The sequence below is a fragment of the Drosophila navojoa genome, chromosome 4 (assembly GCF_054131105.1).
Source record: "Drosophila navojoa isolate 15081-1374.11 chromosome 4, UAZ_NAV_1.0, whole genome shotgun sequence".
Lineage (NCBI taxonomy): Eukaryota > Metazoa > Arthropoda > Insecta > Diptera > Drosophilidae > Drosophila > Drosophila navojoa.
The window spans coordinates 20,570,539-20,598,249 of record NC_142892.1 but is presented as its reverse complement, the minus strand read 5'-3'; the positions used below and the strand labels follow the sequence as shown (position 1 = coordinate 20,598,249).

The 27,711-nt window shown below is 37.0% G+C and overlaps 1 protein-coding gene across 1 annotated transcript; it reads left to right on the top strand.

Moving 5' to 3' along the window:
* The first annotated feature begins 376 nt into the window (after positions 1–376).
* Positions 377–26,915, top strand: LOC108650965 (MOB kinase activator 2). Its single transcript, XM_089259855.1, has 4 exons — positions 377–1,695; positions 21,263–21,423; positions 24,924–25,020; positions 25,089–26,915. The coding sequence occupies exons 1-4, from the start codon at positions 842–844 to the stop codon at positions 26,248–26,250; spliced, it is 2,274 nt and encodes a 757-aa protein (XP_089115981.1). The 5' UTR covers positions 377–841; the 3' UTR covers positions 26,251–26,915.
* The last annotated feature ends 796 nt before the right edge of the window (positions 26,916–27,711 follow it).

Below are 27,711 nucleotides of genomic sequence, written 5' to 3'. Positions count from 1 at the left end.
TTGTGAAGTAAAGAAAAAACCTCACGCGATCGCAAAAAAGTCTAAAATAACTCATATATAATAAATATATGTATATGGATATATTATGTATATATGTATGTATGTATGTATATGCATAAAATATTTGTGTATATGTATGTCAAGACTCGTAAACTAAATACAAACATACATAGAGCACCGAGTCAATGTGTCCGTTTGTTGCACAGTGGTAATAAAGAATAAAGAAAAAAAAAAAAAAAAAAAAAAAAAAAAAAAAGAAATAATAAAAAACAAAAAATTGTATTTCATACTAATTCAAAAATAAAAATGATATAAAAATGGTAGATTATAAATATTAATTTATATATTTATATAACAATGATAAAATATGAAATGAATTTTCTATCACACTCGTACCACTGTGCAATGGGCGTGCTTTCCTTTAATTTGCAAAATAGGCAAAACCGCGTCGACTAAAACGCAAAGCACAAAACGCGATAGAAGTTCGTCTTAAGCTAATTTCAGCAAAGAAGGAAAGCAAAAGCCGCAAATAAATTTAAAGCAGAAAGTGAACGCGACGCCAAAATCGATAAACTAAAGTTATTCGCTTTTATTTTTCTTCTTATTTTTGATTTTTGTTCATATTTGATTTGTTTCTAGAAGAAAGTTTAGCTCAAGATACAAACAAATATTCAAAGTGAAAGAAACAAAATACATAAACAACTGTGAAAAATATGCTAAAGTCAAGCAAAAGTCAGCAAAAGCAACAATAACAACATTCAACTGAAGCTAAAAGCAAAAACAAACGCAAAACCAGAAACAAACACAAACACAAAAACAAAAGCAAAAGTGAGTGTGAATAATGTTGAGAGCGCCCACACAGCACATTGTGGAACTGGGTTTCGGTACAGCGGCTGCCACAAGCGAAAAGAAACAGCAAAAGCAACAGCAACAACAGCAGCGCAAAAGTTTACTGCAAAAGCTTAAGCAGCAACAGCAAAAGCTACACAAGCCATTGACAGCAGCGGCAGCGCAGCCAGCGGAAGCAGCAGAGACAAATCAAAAGAGAGCAGCGCGGGCAGCAGCTGATTATTATTTTAAGCAGCAGCAGCAGCAGAGCGAAAAGTGTTTACTGTTGCTGGCGACGACAATTACAGTTGAGCAGCAGCAGCAGCAGCAGAAGAAAAAGAAGGAGCATACTAGTTACAGTTTTGCAGCTGCGCTGCGGCGAAATAAGAAGCCAAAAACAATAACAACAAACCCAGCAGCGACAGCGACTGCGACGGACGACGAGAGCAGCAGCAATAAAAGCTGTAGCAGCATTAATAGTAATAACAAAAACAGCAACAGTTTGTCTAATAGTTGCATTAACAACCATAACAACAACACTCATTATAAAAACAGTAAAAACTGCAGCAGCAACAGTAACAGCAGCAACAACAACTACATCAGTAATTACAATTTCAAAACAAGTGAACAACAAGCGTGGAAAACATCAACAATAACAACAACAACAGTAACAGTAACAGCAGCGGCAGCCGCACAACAACAGCTGCTCATTAACAGCAGTCGACGCAAAAGCAGCAACAATAACATAAACAACAACATGTCACCCACATCGCAGGCGCCTACACGTACATCGCTGTTCGATTCCTGTCATCGCAAGATCCGTCTAATTGGCGGCGGTCCAGTTGCCTTCTTGGGCGGCTTAGTGGCGTAAGTTGTTGCTCTTAAGTTTCATTATGGCTAAACCACATTTCTAAATTGCACATTTTCTCTCTTACATCAAAATCCAAAGCGTGGGATTATTTGCTGTAATAATTTATTCTGATTGGACTGCATGACATGAATGTGTACTTATGTAAAGCTCTGTTAGCCTTATGCTAAATTGTTCTCTCTGTTTTCTATTTCTTTTTCTCTCTCTGGTAGGAAAATGTCAAGCATGTAATGTATTCCAATTGGAATTACGGGCAATCCAATTTGAGTAAGCTACATCTGTTAGCCTATGATAAACTTTCTGTTCTCTCTCATGAGAAGCCCAAACGTGTCTGTAATTATTTATTCCAATTGGAATTTATGACAATTGTATTGGTCTAATACATACAACCATTAGCAGCTCTTTCTTATACGCACTTAGATCTACAACGCTAGATAGCCTTATAGAATATTCTGTTCTATTTACACTTATATTTCGCTTTGCCCAAATACCTCAGAAGACCGAAAGCTAATTAGAATTTGAATACATGGTACGAGTAACGTGACCAGAGGTCAAACGAAACAGAAAACCCACCTTTTTCGGCTTAGATAAATAGCATTAGTGTCTTATTTACGTAGTTTTTTTGTTTTATGACTTTTAATTACAATCATTTCTCAGGCGGCTTTTGTTTAAGCAAACCAGCTAAAAGCTAAAAGCTCTTTGTAGTTCAAACTCAAGGCAAGGGCCATTAAAATATCTCGGAAAACAAAAACAACATTAAAGTTTTTTATGTTAAAGTTAGCTCAGCTGCCAAATAGGCCTGAAAAGCGTATTTTTTGAAGGTCAAACTCGCAGCGTTAGCTAACATCGCTGTTAATGTGCTGCAGTTCACAGTGTGCACGCAGCACTTGTTCTGTTCCTTAACAGTGCTGGCGGCTGTTAACAACTTGTTCTGCTGCACCTAGCGGTTTATACAAGAGCTTCCTGGTTACCCAAAATAAGCATTAGCAATCAAATTTCAAGTTAGTTAATTTTTTTTTTTTCTTATTTGAGAATGCAAAGTTAAATGAACTCTCGTTGCGTGGTTGAAGGCGAGAGCCACAGTTGAAGGCAAGCCAAATGACAACAACAGCGACGCCAACGCCAACGACAGCAGAGCGCTGACTCTGTCAACACAAAGTGCGCTGAACTGATAATTAGTTAGAAATGTAAATATTGACAGAAGTGAGCGTGCATAAAAAAAAAGAGGAGCGAAATACGTAACACAAACACGAACGCCAGGAAGAGGAAGCAGCAAAAGGAGGCGCGTTGTCAACTGCTTTGCTCAGCAAGTCGCCCTCTGCCGCTCCCTCGCTCTGCCTCTCAGAGAGCAACTTTGACTTGACAAAGGAATTAAGCAGTGTTGTTGTTGCGCGACGTCTCTGCCGCGCTGGCCTTAATGCATGCAGCTAACTCGCTCACGCACATTGATTGACTGCTTATACGCATGTATGTGTGAGTGAAGACAATGACTACGAATATGCGTGAGAGTGTGAGTAGTCAGAGAACAAGGCAAAGACGAAGCGCAAGCACGTAACAAGTCAATTGTTATTGTACGAGAGACAGAGAGGTAGCGGCAGAGCGCAGCGTAGACGATGATAAACCTGTCAAAGCGCAAAGTGTCAATGGGAGGCATACAAAATAAAATTTGCATAATAATGTCTATATTGCTCTCTCTCTCTGTCTCTCTCTGTCTGTCTGTCCCTCTTTCAATCTCTACTTCATTCGAAGTTCGATACAAGAAGTCTTCAAAATTTGAATAAAAAATGATGTAAACAAAACAAAAGAAACGATATGCGAAGAGGCAGAGAGAAATACAAGTAAAAATATGACTGCATGAATAAGAAAATCACATAAATGACTAATATTGTGTCTTAAGAGTCATTCAAACAGCTCATTGTGTGCATTTTGTTGCTAACTGTACTTTGTCGGCAGCAGGCCCACAGGTAGCTGCTGCTGGCTAGAAGGGTTTGTGGTGGAGGGCTAATTGAATGCTGTCAAGCGTTCAACGGTGACAAGCTCCAAAGTTTCGCCTTTTTTTTTTTTTTTTTGGTTTTCTTGTGGCTTTTTTGCATTGAGAATTTCAAACAATTCGCAAATTGAAAGTCCAAACGGATTTCTTTAAAAATATATATTTTTAAATGGTGTTACGCATACAAGCTCACACACACACACATTCACTGAAATTCACGCTTACACATGCAAGCATATACATATGTATGTAAATTGAAGGTCGCTGACCTAACTTTAGTATTGATAACTGCTGTTAATTGGGAAACTGTTAAGCAGCAGCGCAGAGCTGTGGCTGAAGACGGTCTGTTAAAGTCTAATAAGAATTGCATATGTTTGTACTATAGCAGAGCACTGCCTTGCATTTTCTAATAGGAATGCGTGCGATATATACGATGAATGCAAAGTTACATTGTCCAATTTGTCTAATACGATATCTCTTGACTTTAAGAATGTTAATATTCTTTCTATCCATATTCAACTTATGTTAAATATTCATGTTAAATCAAGTATCCAATTAGAATTATATTAGACCAATGCTCTGTAGCAGTTTTATTTCGTGTTAGCTGAACGATTGATTCTCTCTGTTATGCACTTTCATCAATTTCGCTGTCTCTGAATGAGTTGATTATATAAGTTACGACTCGGCCCCATTGCCTGGGTAATCCTTTAAGCTGCTGCCATTAAACTGGACATGTTTTATGTGTTTGCACTTGCACTTTTCGCTTCGGCTTTTGTTTTGTTGCTGTTTGCTCGTGTTTGCTTCACTCTGCTTGCTGTTTATTCACGTCTTTTGTAATTTATCTGCTCTCTGGACTACTTTCTTTCGCTCTGACTAAGTTTATGAGCTCCACATTTGAGTAATTTTTTTTTTTTTACATTTTAATATCTCATGTGTTCTTTGTTGTCTGGCAAAATGTTTTAATTTCCTGTTCCAATTTAAAGCACTCCACTTACCACATGAATATTGCGTCACAGTTGTTTTATGCCTTTTGGGCCTGAAGTGTCATGAGTTTTGCCAAGTGTTTCCCTGTTCGTTGATGAACTGATTTTTAATTTACAATATGTTTTATTATTCTTTATTAACTATTTAATAACTATGCATGAATATAGTTTTCAATATTTGTGATTTAAATAATCATCTGCAATATTTTATTCATTTTTTTATTTTTATACCCTGAACCCATTGAAAATGGGAAATCAGGGTATAATGGTTTTGTTAAAAGTATGTAACAGGCAGAAGGAGGCGTGGCAGACCCCACAAAGTATATATATTCTTGATCAGGGCGACAAGCTGAGTCGATTTGGCCCTGTCCGTCTGTCTGTCCGTCCGTCCGTCCGTCCGTATGTATGAACGCGTCGATTTCAGAAGATATAAGAGCTAGAGACTTCAACTTTTTTTTAAAATGTCCGTATATATCACGCGCATATCGAGTTTATCACTAAAAAACGATAACTCATTCCGATACTTTTTTATCGATAAAAAACCTTTAAATAATTATATCTCCTACATCTTTCAAGCTAGAGTCTCCAAATGTATATAAAGATGTATTTTATACAATTTCGGTTTTTGTTAAAACTTAACCCCCCCCCCCCGCCCCTAAATCCACCCCCTCACCCTCATCTTTGTAAAAGTCGTATATCAAATACTAGAGACTTGTGCTTCGGTATACACATACATTTTAACATTATGATTACGTTCTGAAAGTTTCATTACGATCGTACGTCTAGAAATTAAATTATTCAACAAATAAGTTCTCATAATATTGCCAACACTGTAGCGCAACCCAAGCGCAATCGCCTGTATATGTGACTGTGTGTATATGCGTGTGTTTGTTTGTATGCGTGTGTGTGTGTGTGTGTGCGTGTGTGTTTGAAATATCAGTTGCTTGTAGGGTTCAGGGGATCTCGTAGTCGAGCAGTCTCGACTAGAGCTTTCTTTCTTGTTTAATTTTGTTCATGTATAGATTCATTTTTTTTAATATTTATAGTTTCCTTTTTTGTTGTTGTTTTTTTTTTTTTTTTTTTTTTAATTATTTATTTATAAATAAAATAATATTGATTCCATTATTCCCCTTTACTTCTTGATTATTCACTTTTATGTTTGTAAAGTCTGGCAGCTCTGTTAGTGATCAATGTTAAATATATGTAGAAATAACATTGTGAAATAATAACTGTTATATATGTATATTTGTGTGTAGCATTGTCATAAGTTAAAAATATAACATGTATATCAGTGTATATTGTATTGCAATGTGGCAACTGTTATATATAGATATATTCGTTTATATATGTACATACATGTATCCACATATATACACACTTATACATATATAACATTGAGAGCGCGCTACTCTTGCACTTATCAGCTGGTTATTGACCTCGAGAACAGCTGCTTTGAACCTGAACCTGAACATGAACATGAACCTGAACCTGAACCTGAACTGAACTTGATCTGAACTTGAGCTCATATTCAGCAAAGAATCTTCATCTTGTGAATGCTCAGAGGCAACACCTGTTGCTCCAATTCGCCGCAGAGACAACGTTCATTGACATTCTGTGGGCCACTTAATGACTTCCCAAGATGGACAATTGGACAACAGCTGTTGCCAAAGCTAAAGCCAGAGCTAAAGACAAAGACAAAAAGTTTCAGAAATTAGTCGAGTCAGCAGGCGTATCAAAAGTTTTTCCTCTTCTTCGTCTGATTCTGCTTCTTGCTGATCTCTTCAGCAACAACTGTCAGCTTAAGATGGGAGCTGCTCGCAGCAGATCAACGAGGTAGAACGCTTCATACCGGATGCCCCCGAACAGCATTAGCAGCAGCAGCAGCAGCAGCAGGAACTACAGATTGCAGAAAAATTCCAACATAGATCGCAGATGTTAATAGCTGCGAGGTATGCCTGAAGAGTATGAAACAGCTAATTAATTCCGGTGACAAAATTGGTAGCAAATGGGGTTAAGGCAAGGCTGAGAGTTGACTATAAACAGAGGAAAAGAAAAATGTAAAATTGTTGGTTGAATAATGAATAAAATAAATTAATAAAAAAGAAATAAAAACAAACCAAAAATTATTTAAGAAAGAAAATCTATTAGAACAGAAAGTAGAATGAAAAATATTTATACATTAATAAGTTTTAACAAAAACCGAAATTGTATAAAATACGCCTTAATATATATTTAAAATTTGGACACTCTAGCTATAATGATGTGGGAGATATAATTTTTTAACTGACTTTCGATAAGGTTTTTTATCGATAAAAAATATCGGAAAGAGTTATCGTTTTTTAGTGATAAACTCGATCTGCGCGTGATATATACCGACATTTTAAAAAAAAGTTGAAGTCTCTAGCTCTTATATCTTCTGAGATCGACGCGTTCATACATACGGACAGACGAACGGACGGACGGACGGACGGACAGACAGACAGACGGACAGGGCCAAATCGACTCAGCTCGTCGTGCTGATCAAGAATATATATACTTTGTGGGGTCTGCCACGCCTCCTTCTGCCTGTTACATACATTTCAACAAAACCATTATACCCTGATTTCCCATTTTCAATGGGTTCAGGGTATAAATATATATTATTCTTATTGATAATAAGAAAAAGAATAATTTAATAAACAAATATTTAACAGAAATATAATTAAAATGGTATAAAAGTAAATAAGTATGATATAAAGAAACGAAATAAAAACAAGTAAGAAGACTCTAGTCGAGACTGCTCGACTAAGAGATACCCTGAACCCTCCAAGCTGATATTCTTATCACATACACATGCATCCACCCTCACGCGCCCGCGCTCTGCTAACTGCGCAGTAAGCAGCGACTGCGCTTGGGCTGCGCTGCAGTGTGGGCAATAGTATGAGAATTTATTTGATGAATAACTTTTTTTGTAGACATGCAAACATGAAATTTTCAGAGCGTAATCATATGGTCAAAATGTGTGTACATTCTAAAGCACAAGTCTCTAGTACTTGAAATACGTTTTTTGCAAATTGGGGGCGAAGGGGGCGTGGTATCAAAAATCTGTTGATTACAAAATGTTTGTATTCATCATATATATATACACAGTAAATCTGAAATCTCTATGTCTAACAGTATTTCAATGAGGCTCAAAAAACAAAATCAATTTTTCGATTATTCTCGATAAAAAAGTTATCGGATGAGTTATCGAAAAAATAAATCAAACTCGTACTGCGTATGGTATACAAGAGTATGCACCAAAAATTTCAGCTCTCTAGCTCTTATATCTTCTGAGATCTCGGCGTTCATACGGACGGACGGACGGACGGACAGACGGACAGGGCTATATCGACTCAGCTCATCGTGCTGATCAAGAATATATATACTTTGTGGGGTCTGCGATGATTCCTTCTGCCTGTTACATACTTTTACACAAAAACATTATACCCTGATTTCCCATTTTCAATGGGTTCAGGGTATAATAAATAATAAAAGCAAAACTTTAATAAATATCAATAAAATAAAATTACATAAACAAAATATTTATACTAAATGAACATATAACTATTCAATTATAAAAAATTATATAACCAAATGAAATTCAATCAAAAAATTGCTGAAAAAAATTAATTGAAATTTGCATTTGAGCTCCACTAATCGACTAACATTTAAAATGCTATTTTAATTTGCAAGATTTGATTCGACTTGGAATCCCACGGTTAATTTTTTCTTTCTTTTTAAATTGAACTCCAATATCTATGATTAATTAATATTTGAATGGAGTATTAGTATAACTTTGCTTTATTATTATATCACTTTTAATTTTTTACCGTGAAATTTTTAGTTAGCTAAAAAACATTATATTATCGAATATTAGTTTATATTTAAATTTAATTCTTCTCTCCTGTTAACCACAAATTTCTCACGGTGTATTCGTTACTGTTGTCAAATGCCGTTGTCTATTCTATTGCGGTAATTATGCATAAGCAATTGACATAAAACCAACTGGATAAAACCCCCTCCCTGCCCCTCCGACCTCTTGCTCCTCTTCAAATGCCCCATTCTGAGTGAGGCCAAAAGCGTTTCTTTTGCTCTTGTTGCTGAGTGTAATTATTTGTCCATTAGCTCTTCTTGGCATCTGTTACAAAATTTGGAACACAACTCCGGCGGGGGCTGGCCCCAATGGCCAGTGGCCAATGGCAGAGCGCCAGAGGTCAACGGAAATTTCTGTTTCCAAGAATCGAGCGTTGTTGGTAAGAAGATGCCAAAAACTATGACAATGGAGTCCAATTTGAACTTGTGCTTAATAGATGTGAGTTCTCAACCAGACTTTAAAATTGCAAAAATAAAACGAGCTGTAAACTGTTAGACTATGGAAAATACAGTTAGTTTAATACTACACTTATATTATATGTCAACAATCCATAAAATGCTTTTGTAATGTTAATGGCAATGTCTTATTAGAAGAATATGCATGTGAAATGTGATCATGTAAACTGTAGTAGTTTACAGTAGTTATAGATAACAGAGATCACTTGTTCACAGTACATGCATGCTTGCAAATAAGCCATACTATGTTATTTAACAGAGCTATGTTATTAACAATATGCAATCACAAATAAGCTTTGAATTTATATATCAAATGTAATACTTAACATTGCTCTGTTACTTACATGCACATCCGTTAACTTCGCTGTAGGTAAATTGCAAGTGAAACTCATTGACGTAGAGGCAAAAAAAGAGCATGGAAAAAAGTTCATTAACAACCAGCCCATAATTCGTTTTAGTTTATATAAATTGCAGTAGCTGACCTAAACACACACGCACACTAACATATTTTCACAATTTCATTTTCAATTTCGCCCACATGCAAAAGAGATGCAGGCAAAGAAAAAAAAAGAAGAGTAGCACTCATAAAACTTCACCTTGAGGCTGGAATGGCGCTTGCCTGAACCATCATCAAGTTCCGGCTGCGGCTCATTTAGCTGCTATGCTGCTGCTTTTGTTTTCGCTCTCCCCACCAGCGCCGCCCTTCGCACACTCTTTCACTCTCTTTGGTTTTTGTGCTTGGTGCGCTTCACGCCTTTTTTAATCCATTTAACCACATGTTATCGCCCCATCAACAACATCATCTGCTGTCTATCTATTTAAATAACAGTCTACTGTCTGGATGTACGTCGTCTCTCTTGTCTATTTCTTTCGTTCGTTTTTTTTTTAAATACTTTCCATTATTATTATTATTATAATTTTTGTTGATTTTTACCTTCATCAGCAGCGACATTAACATCGCTCTCAGCATGACTCACACAACTCATTACAGTCACACACACACACACATACATACGCACACATAAGAAGCCCGCTGTCATCACGGGGCGCTCACGCTCTCCCTCCCACTGTGATGCGTTAGCTTTGGCTCTCTTTTAGTTTGACGCTCTCACAACGGGTGATTCTTGTTTATTTTGCCTCTCTCTCTCTCGCTCTCATACTTTAGTATGCTAACTGAGTGCCGCGGTCAAAACGGTACTTTGCAATTTATGGCTGGTTGTGTTGTCTCTCACTGGCAGCAACAATAACAGTGGGCCAAACTGCAAAAAACAAAAAATGAAACAACAACAACATTAACAAGACGTATAGGAAATTGCGCACTTTTGGCAGCAGCTGATTCATATCGCAGCTTTTGGCCATTTACCATTTACCATTTACCATTGAAACGCCATCCGCATCCGCAACGACAGTGGCTCAACATCGCCCAAAAAACTTAATTAAACTGTCTGCTCTCTGCAGGCATACATAACTGTATGTGCGTGTGTGTTAGTGTGTGCTTGTGTCTTTGCGCTTGATTAACGCGTAATTCTGTATTGTTAATTGTGACACACTTATGTGTAGAATACTCCCATCTCTCTCTCTCTCCCTCTTGCGTGACTGGCAGCGTAAATGGAGCGTAGCTTTGCTAGATTAACTACTGCCGTCAGGTTTTGCCGCTTGGACTCTGCATATGTATATTGTGCTAATATACTATATATTTTCCTTTATTCGCCTATTAAACATCATCAAAAAAACATGCGAAATCAATTAAAATGCGTGTAGTCAACATCCCAATTTAGCTAATTTACTAATTGTTTCAGCACACTGTGCCACACTTCACAATACAGTCACATGTGTACATACACACATCCCTGTAGATATGTATGTATCGATAGTGATTGCCGAAAGCTCAATAGCGAAGCTTTTCATTGATTAGATCAGCAAAACAATAAACGAAAGAAATTTGCTTCCTTGCCGAATCAATTTAATTCCCATTCAAGACAATTCTATGCATGCTCGATATGAACTTATCGATTAACGATTGTAAACGCTTGATTGATCTGATCAGATAACAGCTCCGTAAGAAACCCGTTTAACGGTTATTCCCAAAATGTGCCGCTACTCCGTTCGATTAGCTGGTTTGCCCACTTTGTGAGCTGAGAATTTCTTCTAGTTCACATAAATTTGTTGTTGTTGTTGTTGTTTTTTTTTTTGTTTTTTTTTTTTTTTTTTTTTTTTTTTTTTTGTTCTGGCTTTGGTTTTATTTGGTCTCTTAAATAGGCTACTAATTATTCTAAATGAAGAATTGAGATGACTAACGTCTTTTGTATACTCTAAATAAATCAGTTACGAATCATTTAGCGTTCGTTCTGATTCTCTGTTCGTTTCCTTAATTCATTAATTTATGACTGAAACATTTTTGACACCTTCATTCAAGGGGCAGAAATTCAATTGAGAAATAGGTCGGGAGAGGGGTGGAGAGTAGGGGTGTTCGTGCTGCAGCTAATTGAAAATGTTCAAGCAAAATGAATATTAATTGTTTTAAATAATTTTGAACTTGGCAAAAGGCAAAGGTACGCTGTCCACACACCAGCAAACAAATACACACATAATTGGACCACACAGACACACACAGACGTACATACACACAAACATATGTATATGTATATGCGCGCGTGCTATACAGAAACTTTTGACTTTGCTTCTGCTTTGCATTTTCTTTTTGTTTTAGTTTTCGCTGACAGCGTTGGCGCTGTCGCTGTCGCCGCTGCCGTCAGCGCAGCTGTTTTATTGTCGCACGCTTACAGACAGACAGAACGTAAGTTGTGATTCTCTTCTTCTTGCACTGCGCTCAACTGTCTGCCGCAGTCATCATCGACAGCGGCCGCAACAGCAGCCAGCAGCAGCAGCAGCAGCCGGCGCATGTTTTTGGGGCATTTGTGTGCGTCATTCAGCTGCAGACGACAGCAGACAAAAGCAACAGAGGTTGAGCGCAGAACGCAGAGTTTTGCATAACGTATGTAATTTATGTGTGCTGTCGTGGTTAACATTTGCGCAATCCAATTGGAAAGCACACTACCGTTACAAATTTCATTCAAAGTGCAATGAGCGTCAAATGTCTGAGTGTGCGCCCACAGCTGATTCGATTGACACACACGAGCACGAGTATGAGCACGAGTACAGGCGCATACGCACGCTCTCTCTCACTCTCCCGCTCTCAGTTCTAACACACACACGCACAGAAAACAAAGCGAGCTGCGCTACGGCTAAGGTGCGCGGTCGCGTCAGCCAGTCTTCTGATTCTGCTGCTGCCGACGGTGAAGCGCGCGCGCACGCAAAACAACAAAACCAAGTAGAAAAACCAAAATATAAAATAAAAAGAAGAAAAAAGGCTAGAAAAAATGCCAAAAAACATAATAATCAAATAGATTGTACATAATTGACGCAACGATCGCTTCCTCTTCCTACTCCATTTAACGGTGCGCGCAAACACAATTCTGTGTGTCTGCCTGTGTGTGTATGTTTGTGTGATTCAATGTGCGAAAAAAAAAAACAACAAACAAATCAAATTAAATGAAACCCAATTGAAAGCTTTGCTCTGTGAACTTTGAATTTGCAGCTGAGCGCTGCACCCGCTGCTCAGTCAACAGTCAACCTGAATCTGAATCAAAGCAAAGCACATAGTAAACAACAACAGAGTCTAAAAAAAAAAAAAATTAAATAAATAAATAAAACCAAACCCCCAAACAAGTTGACCAAGTGACATCAAACATCAAGCGTGAAGTGGACTTGAAAAACGCGTTCGGCGATCGGCCGCCGCTCGCCCAGTCACCCGCTCACACAACCGGACCGCAGTTCGGTCGCCCAAGCGCCGCCCACTCCTCTCCATCGCTCGTAACCTTCAAAAAAGCAACAAAACTGAAAAAAAAACTTGTCGCATTTGACACACGTTACATTTACGTTTTAGCTCGTGCCCCCTGCTCTCTCTCCTTGACATGCCCTGGCCAATCAACTGACGCCAATGCGTCTGTACATGGGATTTCGCTCTCTTTGCATTACAGTTATCTTTGCATACAGCTGTGCGTAAGCGCGCGTGCATGTGTGTGTGTATGTGTGTATTTTAGCATTTGTATGCAGCGCCTCACGTGATCGCAATTGCACACTTGTCGAAATTAATCGTTCATCGCAAATTTAACGATAGATTGCGATGAGTCACGATTCGACTTGTGCAAAATTGAGATTTTATGGCTAACATATGTAAATCATAATTTTAATTTGTAAATGCACATCAATTGAAATTATAAAACTATCTGTGAATTATTCCATTTATAGAACATTTATTATTCTTATCGCTGCTCTCAATCTAAGGATTACTTCAATCGTATTCCGCACTAAATTTCTAATCATTGCGACTGCAACGACTGCTTCAACGTTGACTCATGAATTGACATTAATTAAGAGTGCAATCGTTCGATTTATACAATGATAATTTATACGCACATGCGAAAATCACTTCTGCCTCCTCCTCCACCCCGTGCTCAATTATAATTGACTTTATTTAATTAATCGAGTCACTTGTGTTGCATTGACTGCGAATTCGAATATTAAAAGCGAGTTCAATCAATATAATCGAGAAAGTCAGTGTCAAAAGTGACGTCATTGAGTTTTTCTATATGTATGTGTGTATATATTACAAAACCAGTTTGATCTTACATAGATATTAATTGACCTGAAGCTGTAGAACAATCAAAGGAGCTAACTAGCTAGTAGAAAGATTTTTAAGGGGTTGCTATATCGTGCCTCTGTTCAGTGTTATCATCTGTAATCAGATATTGTGAATAAAATGGCATTCATATCCATATATACATACATTAAATATGTATATATCAATGGGTCTTTTATGTTGTGCCATTATTCTGTCACGTTTTCATGACGATGACTCAATTGCTTTTTTTTTTATCGGGGTCGTTGTTTCTCTTTGCCTACGACGCTTACTTCAACCAATTCGAACTGAAAGTCGTGTGCCCACATTTATGTTGTACGAAGCGATATTACATCATCATCATTATCGTCAACTTCATCATTTCGATTATTTTCGTAAAACCTATCAGAGGGGAAAAGTTTTACGAACTTTAAAGGGCAGAGTTTATTGTTTTCGATATGTTAGAAGACATAAGAAGTTGAGTTTGAATCTAGAAGACCCATGTCATTAAAATGAGCCGCTGAACTTGTTCAGTGATCAGTAAATGAGCCACCTAATTGCTCATAAATGATTTATTTCGTTTCATTGATTGAACTTTAGAGTTTACTGTTTATTGAGTTAGTACAAAAGTGTCGTCAATGGAACTTGTTCTGAACTAGAAAAACAAAATGAAATAGATTTAAAAATTGTTATTTTGCTTATGATAGTTCATATGAACAATATGTTCTATTGAACTGTTCAGCTATTCGTTTAGCTAATGGAACTTGTACTAATTGTTCTCATGTGTTCATACTTCCATAATGATTTTCATACGCTAGTTCATATGATCAATAAGTTCTATTGAGCTGAATAGTTCTATTAAACAACTTAATAGGTGAATAACTGTTCATGCTTCATGGTCAACTGTATAGTTAATGAACTGTTGAACTAGTTCAAACAGCAAGCAATTAGTTTAAGTTTACACTTGGAAATTGAAGGAAATATGGTATGTATTCACTCATGATACGGTGCTTTACGTAGATCAGTGAGCTAAGGTTCAGGGTTTATATTAGAAGAATGATCATATAAAAAAAATGAATGAAAATAACTCTTAAGGTGTTGTTATATTTAAAGATTATGATTAAGCACGGTCAAGATTTGTTGTGAGTAATTTGCTTGGATAACAAAAGGATTTCAGCTCATTTATTTGCTGTTGCATTTGATCTATTATTATATTATCTAATTATATATTCTATTGTATATGCTTCTGCTTCCTTCTTGGCCCCATTTGGAATTACTCAATTTGTAGAACGGCTCTTCTTCTTTCTGTAATGAGTTCTCTTCCTCTAGTGCTTTGTGTGTAACCTGACTGTATCTTATCGGACAATGAGTTTCTTATACTGTTTACTACTTACTTACTTTGCCCCCATCATCCTCTGTTGCTGTTACAGTTTATTTTGTGAAGCTTTTTATGGCCATTAACTTATCAGACGAGGCAACTATTACTACAGTATCACCTATCTATTGTTGTTGTTGCTCTTTCAACACTTTGTGGGCACCATTTACACGACGCGTCGCAATTGCTTTCAACATCAACAACACAAACACACACACACACACACACACACACACACACACATACACCATTAGAAACCTCACCTGTTGTTGATATCAGTTAACAGAGAAGGAACCTCTTTGTCTCTTGTTGTTTGCTTTGTTGCTAGGCTCCGCTATGGTCATGATTGTCTCTCATATTTGGTAATGCCTTCTTTCCCCTACTTGCTTTTCCACATCGTAATTCCATTTCCATTGCGCTGTAATCTATAAACAATTTTCGCTGCCCGTCACAATATTATTTCATCATCAGCAAATCAGCACAAACGAAATTGGAAAAAACATCCGTACCCCAATTCTGGTATTCCCGAAACACAAAAATCGACTCTCCCATCTCGTCCATCATAATCGCCAAGCATAAACACACGATTTTGTTAAATCACACAGGGAAAATAGAAATAATCAAGCGCAGCTAAATCGTTTGCTCCCTGTTATCATTTCATATACAAATTGCCATCTGTTTAGCCTATATACTAGGCGGTAATCACGGCAAAAATGGGGTAGACGTAATATATAATACTATATATGTATGTTTAGAAATATATGTATACGAGTATATATTATTTAATTGATATAGAACACTGATACAGAACATAATCTAAAAGTATTTCAGTTATCGTAGAGTTAATAGATCTATTTGGTCTGTTTAATATCCTTGACCTTTACAAAATAACAAAAAAAAACATATAACGTACATTTAATAAAATATAAAAATAAAAATAATATGCAAAACTTATGTGTTTTTAATTCGATCAAAATTAACGACGCTTTGGTATCTATGATCCCATAAGACCCAGAAATATGCTTAGATTAAATTTATATCGTTGACTAACTTTGATTAAATATTATTTATGACTCACAGAATTTTCATTGAAATTATTCATCATGTTCTATATAAGTCTGATAAACTTTGTGAGCGGAAGTAACATGAATATGTAAATAAATATTTATATACCTAGATATATTTGATCTAAATATTCTTTAGTTTTATACAATATTTTCTAGAAATGTTCGCAATAGGGCAATATTTTTTAAAATGTTCATTGATAGATCTTTTATAGATACTCATTGCATACTCATAAGAACTATTGCCACTCGTTTAAACATTTTGTTTATTCTTGAATTTCTCATTTATTATCTTTGAATATTTCGTTTTGATCTATTGAACTTTTTATATCCGTCATACTATTAAAATCTTTCAGCAATGCAGAAGTTTTCAGAAAACTTTTATAAATATAGTGTAAATATAACGGATTATATTTCTTTCCAATTTCCCAGAATTTCAAAGTTCTCTAAATTCTTTAAATAATATTTAGAATATTTACATACATATATATGAATTTTCTCTGTGTGTATTATTTATGTATATCTCATCAAACTGTAGCTCCATCTAATATAGACAATGTATTACACTGCATATAATGTAGAATATTTATATATGTATACGTTTTTCGATCAACTTTCTATTAATTCGAACTCTATCAAAATATATCGGCTCGTATTTCCCTAATTGTTTTTCTTTATCGTATGTGGCAACAGTCGAAAGCTTTTTAAATTGATGGATCAATCGTGAATGGAAATACTTTGCACTAAATGGAACACATATGTATATATAAATATATATACTACAGGGCGGGGGAAACAATTGCACTTATCTAATGTAGTGGGAGAGGGAGGGAAACCGAGAGGTGGAGAGTGTGAGGGAGGGAGCAGTAGGTGGGGTATATATAGGTATATAGGTATATAGGCGCAACATATGGTCTCAGGGTCATGTCGAATACCGCATTACGAATTCCATTTTTTTTCTGTAGAGGGGGAGGCGAGACAACAGCTAATGGAGGTAGAATCATTACTGTGGAGGTGTGTGAGCGAATGCATATGGCACCCAAAAGAAAACAAGTCGATTGGGAAAATACAAAAGCGAAAATCGAAAAGCCTTTGCCCCTATGTGTCTTCAATAAATATTGAATTGAGTCAGGTGCCAATGCAGTTCGAGCCCCCAAAAGGCAAATTGCTAATCTCTTGTCGTGGGGCGCTGCAAAGTGAACCCTAAAATCGGGCTACGCTTTATCATGTTCCAAGTCCCTCGGATATTATGAGTTCAAAATTTGTTTTATTTATCGCTAGTTCGGCATTTCGTGCGAGGCTTTTGCTATTTCGCTTTCAGTCTCTTGCCGATTGCGACATCGCAATGCGACATAAAAGTTCAACGTGCCAATTTATTTGCGGTCTGCTCTGCTCGAACGATACCAGGTCTCTCCTTATTCTTCTTCTTCGACTATATAAAATCGTATATTTAATGTCTATAGCAATATTTCTGTGTGTGTGCGTGGAAGTTCTTATCCCTTGAATTCGTGTTTTTCGCTTAGCCCCAAATTAATTTAACAATCGATATGATAAGCGACGTACAATCGATAGATTAGTGCAAATCGTATATTATAAATCCTATCGAGGTGCATTTGATTTATATGACAATATTTCAATATTTCTTTAAGTGATTTATCTAATCTTCTCTCGCTGAAGGCAATCAAATATCGAGCGATAATTAACATTTCATATTCAGATATGTCGAGTTTCGTCATTTTCATTCTTTTCATATATGTATATCTTGAAGGGTGACGTTGAACGATTAAAAAGAGTTCTCAAAATAAAAACTAACTTTCTTAAAATATAAAAATATTAAAATTAAATAAATAAATAATAAAAAAAAAGTTAATGAAACATTCAAATTAAAAGTAAAACAAAAGTTAAAACTAAAACTAAAAAATATATATATTTAAACTAAAACTAAAAGAAGTATGTGAAATTAAAAAGAAGTGAAAAAATATAGTGAAAAAATGTCTTTTTACTTCATATTTAATTAAAGAAAAGGATTCTCAATTAAAAAAAAAAATAAATAAATAAAAATAAAAATATATATATATATATATATATATATATATATATATATATATACATATATATTAAAATTAAAGTAAAAATATTAAAAAAATAGAAGCAAACAAAAACTTTTCACTGGGTTCAGAGTATAATAATTAAATAAACAAAAATTTGAGAAAATCTAGATTAACAAAATAATGTCAAATAATCATATAATTAAGTAAATACAAAAATATTTAAATGAATAAATTGGGTAACAAAATTGAAACAAATAAATGTGTATAAACTAGATAACATAAAAGTTGTAAAAGATTTTTATTTTATTTGATGAATAATATAACAATAACAAATAATGTTTTTAAAAGCATTTCTTTAGTGATTTTATGAAAATTTATTTAATTTAATTTTCTTGGGTTTTTAGTTTTTTTTTTTTTTTATTTTATTTTATTTTGGTATACAATTTTTAAAATAATATTTTTATTACTTTCAATCAAAGTTGATATTAGAGCTAAGCATAACTCGATACCCAAAAGAGCTGCAGTCCTTGAAATTGGTATTTGGTTAATAGGAAAGTGTTATTGCCCCAATTTCGGCAACTGTAATTTCAGGAAATGTCGTTCGCCTAATGCCACGCCTTAGATAGCAGGTAATGCGAACAAAAGGCGCACTTAAATTAAGAGCCGACCTTTGCAACTCCTCTGACACGCAATTTGTCAGCTGCAAATTGAAATTGAAATTGAAAAATGGAAATTGAAATGTGGTCGAGGGTCGCCTTTGAGATTGAGGAATGGCGCCGTAGGTGGGGACGAAGGGGTGTGGGCCTCCGAGCGAGGGCAGCTCCAAACAGCTTTCGATGGGGTAGCACAGCTCGTTTTCCAATCATGTTATCAGAGTGTGCGACCTTGTCCATGAATATTTAATTTTTTCCATTTTTACTTTACTCGTGTTTACTTGTTCGCATTTTGCCCTTTTGTTTTTGCTTTTGTTGTTGAAAATTGACAATGAGGTCGAATTGTATGGCAAAGTTTTTCATTATCGCCTAACTCAGACAATGGAGAGGCCACTGAACTGACGACTCGATTGTGTTCACCTGTTTACCCAAGCAAATAATCATAATATGTATACCCAACTACACATATGTATACTATTTAACTCTGTATGTGGAAGCCCTCTCTTATCGCAACGATTTGGTCAATACGCTTCGCTGCCTTGTTCTCCTCTATGCGGCTGGCTTTATCTCTATGCATATATATGCCCAAAGATCGGGAGTTTGGCAATTATTTAAATAGAGCAAATGGAACAAGTTTTTGTTGCTGTTGTTGATTTTGGGGTATTCTTACAGACAGCGTTCTATGTCAGTTCGTTGGGGCTTAGAAAGCGTTACGAGCTCGTTTTTGGGGCTTTTGTCTTATCTGAAAGCAACTTTTTGTAAGCTACTTAAGCACAATTATGATATATTATATCATTACATAGACTATGCTGATTAGGAAATGAGAAAGCAAACACGCGAGCTCTAAAGTCTATTCAGAAGACTTGAAGTTTATTTTGAAATTCGTAATTGTGTTGACTTAGACTTGGACTTAGACAATCTATCATTGTGTTTATGGAATATTTTGTTTTAATAGTGCTTTATTCGGTATCCATCTAGAGAAGCCTTTGGAGATCATTAATTATATACTGGTCAAGGTTTTTTAATAATATTTTATTTATTTGGAAGAATGTTAGACTCGCTTAAGATGCTCCTTTTTTTAATAATATGGATGTATTTTAATTTTTTTTTTTGCATGCTCCATTTGGCCTCTGCTGCTATCCCTCTATCAAGAGAGAGATATAACTAGACCTCTCTCTCTCTCTCTCTTTCTTTGTCTCTTCCCTCGATCTATCTCTCTTATTCTGTCTCACTCTTAATCACTATCTCACTCTTGATTTCGACCATCTCTCTCTCTCTTTCTCTCTCTTAACTCCCAATCGTTCTCTATTTTTGTTTACCATATTTGAATTCCCCAGTTCCTGTCTAAAGCCAGACATATTAATATTATCTGAAGTGCGAAAAATAATATTTTTTATGGTTTATAAAGACTTTGGTCGTCGAGGCCTAACTCGAGCAATCTTCAAGGTGCTGAAGAGTTTCCTATCGCTTAAGCCAAAAGAATAAAAGCAACAAATTTTAGCCTTAATGCCAGCAAAGCTTGCGCAAGTTCTTTTCGCGATCGGAAGAGAGACAGACAGAACTGAAGAGAGAGAGAGAGAGAGAGGGAGCGAATGCTATCAAGAACTCGACTAAATATATATTTATATTCATGATATTTTGTATATAGACATGTGCATAATAACCCGAGTCAGGGACTGTCGGGGCTTCTCATTGCCCGATTGTCGGCTGAGGTTTGTTTTTTTTTATGTTTTGGTTGGGTTTGGTTTGTTGTTGCCTGCCATTCTGAGGGCTACCGTTGAGCGATAAGACACGTGTGTGTGTGTGTCCGTCCATGTAGAGGAGTGGGTTGAGCGGTCTTTCCGTTGTTATAAGCAAACATTTTGAAAGCATTTGCAGAGCTGGCCGGAAAGACAAATCAATGAAAACAAAAAACAAAAAGACCAAAGCAATGTGAATAATACCAAAAAATGAAAGTAACGCCAAACAATAAGGTGCCAATAACAACAACAACAAAAACAGCAACAGCAACAGAAGCATTAACAAAAGAAACAACAACACTAACAACAAGTGCCTCGATAGCAACAAAATTAGACAGCGAATCAGAACCCATTATAGATATAGCCAAAACTGAAAGATCAAGTGCCACAGCGAACAGCTCAGCGCCCGCATCGTTTGTGCTTAAATGTTTGTTGCGTACCGCGCGCTTTATGTGGCAAGTGACAACGATACCCTCTAAAATTGGTGATACCATAGGCACACTGTACCGCTATGCCCAGGACTCGGTCGATACGTTTCTATGCGTAGCTGGGTGAGAACTTCGTTAGGACAATCGTTAATATATCTCCACAGTTATATACATATATGTCTACAGATATATGTGCTCTAAATGCTGATGTGCTAACAATACCCTGTCTCTTTTGCGTTTGTCTCATTGCAGTAAGGCGCGTCGCAAAGAGCGCGATGGCGATCAAAACTCAACAGACACCAAATTGTATTTGGAGGAGAGCGTCCTTGAACGCAAACTACCTGAAGCTGATCTCAAAGCCCTTGTCGATCTTCCAGCTGGCTTGGACTACAATGAATGGCTAGCCTCACACAGTAAGTAGCGAAAATTAGCATATATGGGATGAAAGATATCCTCTGAAAGCCTTAAAGAGAGAGAATATATCATCGCTTAAGCATATTTAATCCAATTTCCTATATACTCCTTTCTTTAAATAGGGTATATTTTATGTCTGTTTTTCTTTAGCGAAAGTTTGACATTAGTTCCAGTAGATAGATATCTTTGATCAGTAGTGCTACTCTGGAAAACAATAGCACAATGACTTTGTAGATATTTTGTATGATCTGATTAGTTCCCCAGACGTATAGTGAATGACTAGAGAGGTATATTAAAGTTGGCACATGTTAACAGATAACAAAAGATTAAATAGATATCCATTTGGTTTAATACCTTACAAAACTCATGAGGACATACAATGGGCATATTAGGGAAGTATACTCAGAAAATATATACAATAATAAAAGTTCGTTTTTATTTTTGGAAGTTTACTATATAATATCCTCCTGTCTTCAAATCTTATACTTTGATTTTTAAAATCCCTCAGTTAAAAAATATTTTATATTACAAACAGAACATATAATTTTAGATGTTCATCAAATTTATTCTAATTTAAATTGTATTTTTTTTTAAATAATTAATTAGGTCTATAGAGCTATATATATTTATTATTTAACAGTTCTTTTAGTAATCTCTCATTCAAAGCACAGTCTTATACTTATATCTTCCACTCCTCCTATTCCACAACTTCGCCAACTCTCTTCCGACCACTGGGTATCTCTCAGTCTTCCATCTAGCTCTACCTATCTCGCAGTCCAACGCTCAACAGCTACTTCCCCACTCAACGTTTGATTGTGTGCGTGTGTTTGTTTTTCACGTGATATTCGTGTTATGATTTATTCGAATTATTTGTCCATTCATCTATGAATTGCTATTAGGTTTTGTTGTTGTTGCCGTTGTTGATTTGCTACCGTGTGATTATAAATGTTGGTAATTTTGATAGACAAGTTGTTTGGTATTTGAACCTCGTGACTTCTGGCCACACGGAGATCGAATGGTGGCTCTCGTTCGCGACTGATTCAACTAACTGGGCTTAGAACGTGCCGATTGACAGTTGACAATGGGAAGCTGCTTCCCAAACAGCTGCAAATGGAGGCATAGCAACAGATATCGCTTAAAGCATGAATGGATGTAGCTAAACAGAGGCGTATTAACCGTCATTTACCTCGTAGATTATAAGCTGCAGTTGATTGGGCAGTAGGCCAGGTGTAGAACTACTATAGATGTATGTATGTATATACAGGTGTAGAACTACGACTCCCCGTATATAATAGAGTATCCGCACAGGGATTTATCTATCTGTCTGTATTGTACGATATTACAGATAATAAAAGCTGGGCACTTGAAATTGAATATATATTTAGCCTTATAAACCTTCCACAGTCGTCTGTAATCGAAATACCGATAAATATCGATAGTTATACTTGATTTCAAGTTCAGATTTCTTTGATGTATATACAAATTTCAAATATTTTAGAATCAAGACATTTCCACCTAGCGCTAATATAATATATAGAGCTTTGAGTTTTGGTACATCCACTCTACATTGCAAAAGTTCACAAAGTCAATGTTGCCCTTAGAAGAATTATACGAAATAAACTGAAAGCCCACATACTCGCTTTTGAATCCGCAAATGAGTATTATTCTAGTTATTCTACTTCAAGTAAATCTCTATTAAAACGCTTGCTTGTTTTCTACTCTGCTGAACTCAAGATTGGCTTAGTGATATAAAACAGGCACTTAAAAGCTTTTTAATTCCGCTTCCCCTTTGATAACAATTATAATGGTCTATAAACCTGGTTTTATATTCTTTTTAAGTGGCAACATCAATTATATATAGAGAGTTACGAAATGAAGACCTACCCTAAGCTGGAGCATAGAAACGAAGTCCAGATTGAGGCATGTTTCGACGAGTGTTTGATAGTAAATTAGAATTGGAATTACCTCAGCTTAGAGCGGTACGACAAAATAAGGGGAATATTTATAATAAATATCTCAAATATCTGAAATATGAATAAGAGATTCGCTTTTTGCTAAACAGTTTAGAGTGCTACGACTATTAAAGCTTCTTGAACATCTCTAGTTACGATCGAATCAGTATGCCAACTGAATTCCAATTAGGTCTTTGGATGGCGTCCTTCTGCGATGCTCCAGTTAGGCACTCTGTGGGTGGTCCTAAATTTTAATTGGCAATACTAGCTTACATCATTCGCATGATTATCCACATCGTCATCATCATCATCATCATTGTCATTGTCATTGCCGTCATCTTCTGTATACGTGTTCTCGCAGCAGTTCGTCAGATATTACATCATCTCGTGTTAATCTCATCGAAAATAATGATAGGTACGCAAATAGAAATTAACGCATTGAAAGATGCCTTTTGCAGCCTTTCGTATAATTGGCAGTGTTTCAGCTGAATGTAATATATTAGCCCCCAAGGCAACCGCCCCCTGCGCGCGCCAGCGACTTTGATTATAAATTTTCTTAATAATCAACTGCAAAATGCCACCAGCTGGGGTGGGGGCGGGGACGAGGGGTCGCATGGTAAACAGTAGGGGCAGAAGTTGACTTCATGCAGATAGATGAATGGATGGATACGTGCATGCAGAGAGTGTTTATACAGAGTATATGTACTTATGCCTAGCCCCTATCCATTAAAAATGATTTCATTGGCCAAGCCATTTTGAATTCTGCCCCGCCCCCTGCTCCGTCTGTGTGCATCGCCTTGTTCCGCGCATAATGCAATTGGGTCTGACGTAATACAAGAAAACTATCGAAGCGATTCCCTTTTGTTCTTCCATCTGACGCCCAGTTGTGCCAATATTGAGTTAACATTGACCCATTTAACGATACTACGAGCGTGCCTCTGAAGATAAAACTTTGACGAGCTGTCGCTGTCGCCTTCGCTGTCACTGTCGCCGACCCCCAGCTGGGTGTTTCAATGTCAAGTTTATACAAACACAGCTGTCATTCACATATAAGAAGAAGAAACACACTGGGGAAAGTGAAAGAGAGTGGGAAAGTGTGTGTGAGAAAGATAGAGAGTGAGAGAGAGTATGAAGGACAAAGCTAATAAATAATTTTTAATGAATGTAAAGCATTTAGATTGGTTTATGGCTGAAAATCGAATCAGATAATATATTAATATATTCAAAGAGAAAAGAAATTGTTTAAAAAAATAAATAAAATGGATAATTTATGAGTTAGGATTAGAAAAACAATTGACTTGTGTTGTGTGAACTTTTCAAATTTTGAAATTTGTTTGATACTAATATAATAGTAGGGAATATGGAAATTGAAAAGGTACATACAGAAATCAAATACAACTACAGTAGAACCCGGTTATAACAACGCTTAAGGGACCGTTGTTATATCCAAAAGACGTTATATTCTACTGTAATCCATTTGTAATTTAAGCAAATTACTTTATTCTGAATCATAATCTTATATCATATGCCCTCTCTATATCTTACAGCTCTGGCTCTCTTCGAGCACGTGAACTTGGTCTATGGAACTATTAGTGAATTTTGTACACAATCCGGCTGCGCCGATATGACCGGACCGGGCAACAGGTGAGTCTTGCATGGAAATTGAGAATGCCTGAGATCAGTTCTAATTGCCTTCCGAAATTGCTTTGCAGAACGTACTTATGGTTCGATGAGAAGGGCAAGAAGACGCGGGTCGCAGCGCCGCAGTATATCGACTATGTGATGACCTTTACACAGAAAACGGTCAGCGACGAGTTGATCTTTCCAACCAAATACGCGAACGAGTTTCCCGGCTCGTTCGAGTCGATCGCCCGGAAGATTTTACGCTTGCAATTTCATGTGATAGCGCATCTGTATGCGGCGCATTTCAGAGAAATCGCGCTGCTCGGCTTGCACACCCATTTAAATTTGACGTTCATGCACCTCACAGCGCTGCATCGCCGCTTCAATCTGATCGACGAGAAGGAGACGGACGTGCTGCGCGATCTGGAGGTGGCGCTGCGCTTGACCGACGACAACAGTGTCTGCGGTCAGGACTCGCAAACCGATTCCGGTTCAGCATCCGCCTCCGCGTCTGTCTCGGCCTCTGCCTCCAATTGTGAGCAGCAGCAGCAACAGTCGCAGCAGCAGCCGCACAACAACAGCAGCAGCAACAGCAACAGCAACAGCAACAATAGCAACATTAGCAATTCCTCGACCGAGGCGCTGCATGTCAATTCACAAAGCAGCTGCGGCACATCGCTGATTGACGGCGACGCCGCAGCCCCGCCCATCTGCACGCAGCCGGAGCCGGGCGCAGTCGGCAAGCCGCTCGGCAGCGGCGGCCTACTGGGCGGCATTCTAGGTGATTTAACCAGCGGCGAATTCGGTGATACAACGCGCTACTGCACCTCGGCAGTTCCTCCTCATGCGACAGCAGCAGCAGCAGCGGCAGCAGCAGCAGCGGGCACCGATGCCAGCGGCCACGCCTTGCCGGCGAATGGGGCAACCAATGGTGCGGCTGGCGGTGCATTACATTTAAATTTTAGCAACAATAACAGCAACAACCACAATTTGAATCACTTGAACCACCATCATCATCACCACACTCACCACCATCACCACCATCATCCGCACACTCATCTGCACCACCTGCATCAGCATCATGGGACGGCGGCAGCGGCGGGGCCGATGACTGCAACGCCGACTGCGCAGCATAGCGGGCTCATTCAGTGCAATGCAGCGGGCGCTGCGGCAGCGACAGCGACGGTGGCGTCGGCATCGGCGTCGGCAGCAGCAGCAGGCGGCGGTGGCAGCGGCAACAGCAACACATAGTGTGACAGCAGCATCAACCACAACAACAACAACAAACAAAAAACATTAGAAATACTAGAATTACGCAAAAATGTTATTTAATGTTATTACTTCTATGATCCTAAAGTTGAAAATATTGTAAAAATAAAACAAACAAAAAAATACAACAAAAACAAAAAAAAAACAATGAACATGCAAATTGTAAAACACAATTATCGATAAGCGTCGATAGTCGACAATTGCTTAGAGTTCCATACAGCACACATACATGCATACATACAAGACACAGACACGTTCAATCTAGCAGTTGCTGTGCATAGACAAATGTAAAGAGATTGCCGAAGAGCAATTTACTGCTTAGAGTTCCATACAGAACACACACACACACACACACACACACAAAACACACGAACACACGTGCAATCAAGCACTTGCTGAGAGCGCGAGAGAGATATTTACTGCTTAGAGTTCGATACAGCCCACACACACACACACACACACACACATATGTAAAATCTAGCGGTTGCTGTGCATAGAAGTAGAGAGAGGGAGAGAGCGCAAGAGAGATCTGCTGCTACACAAATAACAGTTAAAGGCATAGCCTAAAAGGCAAACACAGGCACTTAAAAAAAAACTATAGTAATAAAAGCAAATTATAAGCGAAAATAAATGTAAAAACTAAAAGATTGAAAATGAAAAACAAAACAAACTTACACTGCAAATTTAAGGAAGCACGGTCACACTGTTTAGCTTTAACGAAATGCCCAGCTGGAAAGTCCTTCCACACTTTAAGCTCTACTATTTCTGTTGAGTATTCATTTCTAACAGTTATACCTCAATTAAACTACTTTTTAAATGTGCGTAATCGTAATTTAACTATAAAACAAATATTAAAGTAGTGTGATTTAGTTTCTTCTAATTCCCCAACTTCGACTAAAATAGAAATTTAGTTTTTCGTAACTGCTCTGTAAGTAGGAATACATTATTGTTATAAACAATCAAGAAAGCTTTACTTCAGCAAGTGTTATATATGTATGTATATCATGCGTAGCTACTTATATCAAGAGTCTTATTTAATTTTTTATCAATTCCTTTCCTGTTTCACACTTTCGCTTCGCCATTTCATAAAAGGCTAGCTATTAAAGCACTTGAAACTTGTAGCGTATTTCTATATAGTATAACTATTCTAAACCAAATCTGAATACACTTACACTCACACAGTCACCCACACACACACACTCACTCTTAACTCTGGAAGTCTCTTATAAACGATACGAATGGAAATTGTATGCACCGAAATGTTTCACAGTTCTTTTAAAGAATATTCGCACCCGTTTACATTAGGTATAGCAAGAAATAAAGGAGAAATTATGAAAATATATAAGTGTTGGAAAACGTGCTGAGAATTTGATTGACTTTGATTACCAAATGCAATGAAGCTAATTTACTTTAAAAACCTAACGAAACTATATATAATATATA

Bases quoted from the DNA above. Each gene is read 5' to 3' on its own strand.
- LOC108650965 (XM_089259855.1), top strand. From the start codon at position 842: ATGTTGAGAGCGCCCACACAGCACATTGTGGAACTGGGTTTCGGTACA. The intron at 21,424-24,923 runs GTAAGTAGCGAA...TATATCTTACAG, and splicing joins TGAATGGCTAGCCTCACACA to CTCTGGCTCTCTTCGAGCAC. The intron at 25,021-25,088 runs GTGAGTCTTGCA...ATTGCTTTGCAG, and splicing joins ATGACCGGACCGGGCAACAG to AACGTACTTATGGTTCGATG.